Source organism: Cicer arietinum, chromosome 2 (assembly GCF_000331145.2).
Source record: "Cicer arietinum cultivar CDC Frontier isolate Library 1 chromosome 2, Cicar.CDCFrontier_v2.0, whole genome shotgun sequence".
Classification (NCBI taxonomy): Eukaryota; Viridiplantae; Streptophyta; class Magnoliopsida; order Fabales; family Fabaceae; genus Cicer; species Cicer arietinum.
Window position 1 is genome coordinate 22,666,316 of NC_021161.2, and position 7,305 is coordinate 22,673,620.

The 7,305-nt window shown below is 37.1% G+C and overlaps 2 protein-coding genes across 2 annotated transcripts; one reads left to right on the forward strand and one right to left on the reverse strand.

Moving 5' to 3' along the window:
• The first annotated feature begins 386 nt into the window (after window positions 1-386).
• Window positions 387-3,875, forward strand: LOC101496316 (glycosyltransferase BC10-like). The gene is made up of 2 exons (XM_004516593.4): window positions 387-1,587; window positions 3,073-3,875. Exons 1-2 carry the CDS (start codon window positions 1,045-1,047, stop codon window positions 3,706-3,708), a joined length of 1,179 nt encoding a protein of 392 aa, XP_004516650.1. The 5' UTR covers window positions 387-1,044; the 3' UTR covers window positions 3,709-3,875.
• A 115-nt stretch (window positions 3,876-3,990) lies between these two features.
• Window positions 3,991-6,978, reverse strand: LOC101495979 (probable leucine-rich repeat receptor-like protein kinase At1g68400). Its single transcript, XM_004516592.4, has 2 exons — window positions 5,592-6,978; window positions 3,991-4,870 (listed from the first exon to the last, which is right to left on the reverse strand). Exons 1-2 carry the CDS (start codon window positions 6,853-6,855, stop codon window positions 4,230-4,232), a joined length of 1,905 nt encoding a protein of 634 aa, XP_004516649.1. The 5' UTR covers window positions 6,856-6,978; the 3' UTR covers window positions 3,991-4,229.
• Between the last annotated feature and the right edge of the window lie 327 nt (window positions 6,979-7,305).

Genomic DNA, 7,305 nt, shown 5'->3' on the forward strand with positions numbered 1-7,305 from the left:
AGTAAAATTGATGGGTTCCACTTGGGGAGTGAGCCCACCCAACACTACTATACATTTCCATTTTTCAATTTAAAAAGGAATAAAAATATTATCAAAATTCTTTTCCATGACAAACGATTCTAATAATTTCCAACTCGGTAGTTTTGATTGTTACTAGAACGTCATCTCATCTCCTCTGAAAAGTCTCCAGTCTCATTTATATGTTCTCAAAAAACTCATTTAAAAATATATTTAATTAATTAAATAACCATCAAACCAATAATCGTGACACATACTGGCCGCCGCTGGTGGTCATACTCATATACTCATATACACGTAACTTGGTCTTCGTCGACTCGTACTCATAATTTCGGTATCATTGACTTGCAATTTGAAAATAACGTGAAAACTTCCCCAGATACTAACTACAAAAATCTGCCTTTTTCAAAGTTTAATTAAAACTTGATGATTCTCATTAGTTGTGTGTAACATGTAGTACTAGTACTCCCCTTTTTTAATATAATTTATTTATTTAGTCACTTTTCAATTTTATCTAAAGAAGCAAATACTACAGTTTTGTGTTGTCAATTTTAGGTTTCAAGCAAGTTGCCAAATTGTCATGAGATTTCAAAGTGAGCATTGAAGAGACAGAAAAAGAGAGCCTCTAATTCCCATTCAACGATCTTCAAAGCCGCCAATTTTTCATGTGATGGGTCTCACAGACAAAGCCCCTTCCCCATAAATTTCAAAACGTTCACTCTCTTCGGTGATCCTTTTATTTCATTAATTGTTCCAATTTGGTGTTATGATGACTATATAGACATTTTGATTAGAAGCTGTTGACTTTTGTTTCCATAACTTAACTTCAAAGTATTAGGGTTGTTTCGAAAGCTATAAACAGATATATTCCAAACGTATTCTTATCATTTATCATCGTTCATCTTTTTGAAACCAATTAGCCTTTGACAAGAAAACTCTAAAACAAACGTTTCTAAGATTCTTATTCCATATACATCCCCCAGATAACTGAAACAGAGAATTTCATCTTCATTATATTTCAAAAACATGAAGAGCTCAAATAATCAACATTCATTAAACTATATTTCCAGCCATTTCAATTCTCGTGTTCATCTTATTCGTTTCCTTTCCTATCTTCTCCTTTTGGCCTGTGGTGTGACAATTGGAATCATCATCAGTTTCTATCTGAAAAGCTGCACCTTTAGTCTTCAATTCACTCAACTTTCACTCTCCACACCTCCACCGCCGCTAATTAAAACACCAATTGTACCGAATAATTCCGATCTCGTTATTAATCGTGTTGGATTGAAGAATTTCATTGAGCCTTCTCATGTTGTGCATGATTTGACTGATGAAGAATTGATGTGGAGAGCTTCATTGACTCCTAAGATAGATGAATACCCTTTTGATCGAGTTCCGAAGGTGGCCTTCATGTTCTTGGTAAGGGGCTCTGTGCCTTTGGCTCCTCTATGGCAGAAATTTTTCAAAGGGCATAAAGGGTATTATACTATTTATATCCACTCTAATCCATCTTACAATGGCTCAGAAGTGGAGAGTCCAGTGTTTCGTGGCAGGAGAATTCCCAGTAAGGTTAGTTGCTTTATTCTTCTTTTGCTGTTTAACATTTCCAATCACCAAAAAATGTCCTTGGTTCTTACACATATGTTCTTTATTTATTTGAGAACTTTAAAGATAATTATTATATAAAAAATTAATTAAAGTTTGTTGCTGAGTCAATTCAATTAAGGGGAGAATAAAATGGAGCAAAGGGAAAAATAATAATAGCTTCATATCACTATCAATAAGAATATATGATATTAAACTATTGTCTAATAACAGTAATTGGTCTCTGTGTTAGGCTGTTAGCTGAGCTCTACTCAAGGATTAGATATTCAGAAAAATAATTCAACTACAGTGATGTTTTGTATTAAACAACATCATCAGATTATTTCCTAACATTCATGTACTATAGAATCAAATATGTAGAAAAAAGAGTCCCTCTCCCTTTGTGAACTTCTATCAATACAATTGGGAGTTATTACTACAATCACTTGTTTGAACCAGTTCCTGACCCAAATGATACCATAACTATATTCAACTGAGCCAAAAGTTTTATGTCCTTGCCAAAATAAAATGAAACAAAAAATTGATCATTGCAAATTTTAAAACCACCTAACCAACCGCCGTTGAGTGTAGCGGAAGAGGTTAGTTTCTCACAACGTTATAAACCATAGTTTGAATCTCCACTTATTCTTAAAAAGATGTTCATATTAATGTTTGATGGTTCCTCAAATAAGAGGTTACTTCTATGAAGTTCCATTTTCCTGCCCCTCATAGCACATTCAAGTAGGTAGGTCATGAGGACCAAAATTAAGGTACCGTATTAAAGGGGTAAGGTAGATGTTGCAAGTTTGGTGAGAAAACATTCCTAATAAATTGTGTATCACCAAGTTTGATATTTTCCACATAGTTATCAATGCAATACTCCATCTCAATTCCTACCACTTATTAATGAAGTTCCTGTATATGGCATAGAGTATCCATCGTCAAATGTGCACCTCTACTGTAAGGACCAATACGTAGAGTTTAAAGTGTTGAAATTAGATGAGGTTTAGTTGATGGTGTGTTTAGATGTGGTAGATATTTCTCATCTTATTAGTTGGTTTTGTAAGAGTTGAGTTAACTCTAACCAAACTTTTAAGATGGTATTAGATGTGCAGTCTTAGATGTAAGTGGGGTTGTTGAGAGTCCGAGACCAGATGAGATATAGTCTGAAAATATATTTACAAGTCAAAGACATTCCTAAATCCTAACTTTTGAGCCTTAGTTTTCATTCACTGCCATTTTGGAACAAGTTTCCACTGAAACATGAACAAAGATAGACAATGCAGGGGGAAAATTTAAGAACCTAAATGAAATTTTGATCATTAGTAAATTAATTTTCTTATGTTTCATTATATAGTTGGTTTAAATTTTACAAAATTGGTCATATATAGATTTTTCTAGATCTATCAATTTGTTTCAATGTAGAAAGAAACAATGATCAAAATATATACTGATAACCACACAATGCAGAAAGTAGAATGGGGGAAATTCAACATGATTGAAGCGGAGCGTCGTCTGCTTGCAAACGCACTTCTTGATTTCTCAAACCAACGGTTCGTTCTTATATCAGAATCCTGCATACCACTCTTCAACTTCTCAACAGTCTACTCTTATTTAATGAACTCAACACAAAGCCATGTCATGGCTTACGATGAGGCGAGTTCAGTTGGACGTGGACGGTATAGAATTAAAATGTCACCTAAGATCAAACTCAAACAATGGAGAAAAGGTTCACAATGGTTTGAAATGCACAGAGAGCTTGCCTTAGAAGTAATATCAGACAGAACTTACTTCCCAATATTTGAAAAGTACTGCAAAGGTTCATGTTATGCAGATGAGCATTACTTGCCAACTTTTGTTAGTATTAAGTTTTGGGAGAAGAACTCAAATAGAAGTTTGACTTGGGTTGATTGGTCAAAGGGTGGACCGCATCCAGCTAAATTTGTTAGACCAGAGGTTACTTCTGAGTTATTGGAGAATTTGAGGAATCAAAGATGCGAGTATAATGGAAATAGCACAAATGTTTGTTTTCTGTTTGCAAGGAAATTCTTGCAAAGTTCATTGACAAGGCTCATGAGGTTTGCTCCACGGGTCATGCACTTATAATTCATTAATACTATTACTATAAGATACAAACACATAAACAATTACTATTACATAAATCATTTAATTTATTATTTTCAACTAACAAGTGAATTTTTGTATTGGGTTTCATATCTCTGTAAGTTAATATTCACATCAAATGGTCAAAAATGTCATCTACATGCTTTTTATTTTTTGGTATAAAAATAGGGCAAAGCCCGGACATCTACATGCTTTAATTTAAAAATAAGCATTCAGATTAAGTCAAACAAATACAATAAAAAAGGTGCTTCTCAAATTCTCCACTAAGTCTAAAAAAGCACATCACTATAACTATATGAACATGTCATGTCACATTGCTTTACTAAGCATAATTCCTTAGCTGAAATTTTAACTTACAGGGCTACAGCATCTCGGTCAAATTTAAATAGGTAAAATATTAAATTAAGTTTGAGATAAAAATAAGTAACATACAAAATTTGAAAAGACAATCAAATCATAATTTGGTTTAATTAGAAACACGACTGAGCTTCAAAACCCTAAGGTTAGTGAATAGCTCTACCTCCACTAGCATCTTCAGACACGGAAGGTGACTCAGAAACCGAATCCAACGTGTCATAACCCGGAGAGACTTCAACCCCACGCAACTCCTCAATACTCTTGACTACGTGGCTCATCTTTGGCCGTTGATCAGGTGCAATTGCAGTACACGTCATAGCAATCTGCAATAGCGCCACCATTTCCTCCTCGGCATCCTTGTACCTCATCAGCTCAAGATCAAACACCTCAGCCGTCCATTCCTCCCTCACAACCGACTGGACCCACCTAGGAAGCTCAACCGCAGCACCGCCGTCCGCGGCGGAGGGACACTTCCCCGTTAGTAATTCCATCAGCAGAACGCCAAAGGCATACACATCAGATTTCTGGGACTGTTTTCGACCGTCCGATATTTCCGGAGCGCGGTAACCGTTGGATCTTTTGTTTGACGGGACGGCGAAAATGTAGAGTCCAAAATCCGCCACGTGTGCGTTTCCAGCCACGTCAACTAAAACATTGGTGGATTTGATGCTACCGTGGGTGAGATTATTGTTATGGTTGTGAATGAAAGCCACACCTCGCGCGGTTCCGGCTGCTATCTTTAGCCTCGTGGTCCAGTCAAGTGGGGTTCTCCCGGGTCCTCGGTTGCCTGTCATAAATACACCAATTAACCCATGAGGTTCTATTTTATTTACGCATTTGCCATTATGAGTGTTCACTGTTTTTTGTTTGTTTGTTTATATTATAATTTCCGTGTTCTAATAGTGAAAGGCAAAGGCTGTTCCGGAGAACAACAAAAAGCAAAAGGGAAATAGAGTGTATTATTTGTCTTTTCGTTTTATAAAAGAAAAGAATCGAATAGAGTTGGTTGAATTGAACAGTCTGTGAATAAAACAATAGTAGTTCCTATTCGCTGATTGTGCAGCTTCTGCAGAGTTAATGATCAGTAACAATAGGTAACTAAAATTAAGGATGGAAGGATCGATAAGGACCTGCTGTTGATCTTGTACTCTCTAAACTGAACTGTTTTGATCACATGGTCCAACTTCAAACAATCAAGGTGGTCCCTTATTGGATCTAGGTACCCTACATATGCATATGGGTGTCTTGTTCACTACACTATCATTACAGCATAATTAGGTGGGTTTGTTGGATATTTACAATTTTATTTACGCCTTGTTTGGCTGCAAGGAAAGCAAAATGGATTTTGAGGATTTTCAGTCATTGACTTTTTATTTTATACTCAGCCTCACTCACTCAGTCACTCAGTATTCAGCAATGGAGCAGAGCAACTAATAAAAAATAAAACTGAACCGGAAAAAAAATAAAGACAAAAAATTAAGTATAAGAAACAAACTAAAAAATCATACCGTGAAGGAGCCAGAACAAGCTACCATTAACCATGTAATCAAAGACAAGCAATTTTTCATCCTTTGCGAAATAGTAAGCCTTCAAACTAACAATGTTGGAGTGTCTTAACCTTCCAAGAACTTCCATTCTCTGCTCGAACTCTTTCTTCCCTCCAATCTGAATCTCCTTCAATCTCTTCACAGCCACAACACTTCCATTATCAAGAACAGCTTTATACACAGCGCCAAACGAACCCTTCCCTAACATTTCCGCTGAAGCACGAAGCAAGTCCTCTAGTTCAAACCTCTTTGCCCCTTCAAAAAACACCATTTTACTATGACCTTTCTCCAACCCTTGTTGCCCAACATAAACCATCTTTTGATTTTCAGCCTCTAAAGAAACACTCTTTGAATTCGACCCTCCTTCTTTTCCCTCCTTGGAGTAGTTTCGCCAGAAGTAGCAGTAGAGAAGCATTGAAACAATGGCGAGTACCAATACATCGCCGAGGATAATAACGATTAAGACCATAGTCCCCATTCTCGGACCTCCATTTCTTCGGTTAGTGTGTGTAGGCATCGAAGCAAGGGCAGGAATGTCTTTACATTTCTGCAACGGACCACCACAGAGAGACGGATTTTCTGCGAAAGCAGAATCTGAAAAACCCGACAGCGACTCAGGTATTCGACCGGAGAGAAGATTACCGGAGACATTGAAGTCTTGAAGGTAAGAGAGATTTATGTTTGGAATGTGGCCTTGGATTTGGTTTCCGTCGAGGCGGAGTGTAAGGAGGTGAGATAAACGGTAGACATTTGGTGGAATCTCGCCGGAGAGATTGTTATGGGAGAGATCGAGACGGTAGAGGCGGGTGAGGGAGGTTAAAGTTTCAGGGAATTCGCCGGAGAAATTGTTATAAGAGAGGAAGAGAAGTCTTAATGAAGTGAAGTTGGAGAGACTGGGAATGGGACCATTAAAACGGTTGCGTTTAAGGCTGAGTACACGGAGCTGAGTGAGAGAGGTTAAGGGTTGGATGGAGCCGTGGAGTTGGAGATTTTCGAGGACGAGGCGGGAGACGCGGTTTCTGAGACAGGAGACACCGTACCAGGTGCATAGGTCTGTGGTTGTGTTCCATGTGGTGAGTTTGTTGGATGTGTCGGTAGCTGTTTTGAATGCTATTAATGGTTGAAAATCTGGGTTATTTGAGGCGTGAGTGAGGAGGAGGAGAAAGTGGAAGATTAATGAGAAGATGGTTGTGTGTAGAATGGAAGGAGAAGGTGGTAGTATCATTGTGGGTGGGAGAGTAGATAGGTAAGAGAGGCCAGGTAAGAATATGAGAAAGTAGATGAAATGGAGTGATGAAACTTGTGCGGTTTGTTTATTAGAAGTATCACTTGTACACACATAACCCCCACACCCACAACACTAAATACAAGATCCAAGATTCCAACATTAGGGATGCTTTTGCTTCTTTTTTTATTTATTTATTTTTTTTTTAAGGAAAAGATCTTGGCATTTCAATAATAATCAATAGAGCGCAACAAGGAGGAGAAAAATTATAAAATAAACTTCGGGCCTAAATATATGCTTTAGCTAATTGGTTAATAAACCTCATCTCAAGGTTGGAATGACTAGAAAAAATCCTTTTACAATATTTCATAATGGCACTTACCTCTATAATATTGGAACTACTCGTGTGAATAAGGTCAATACATTTTTACTATTTATTTCAAAGTAACT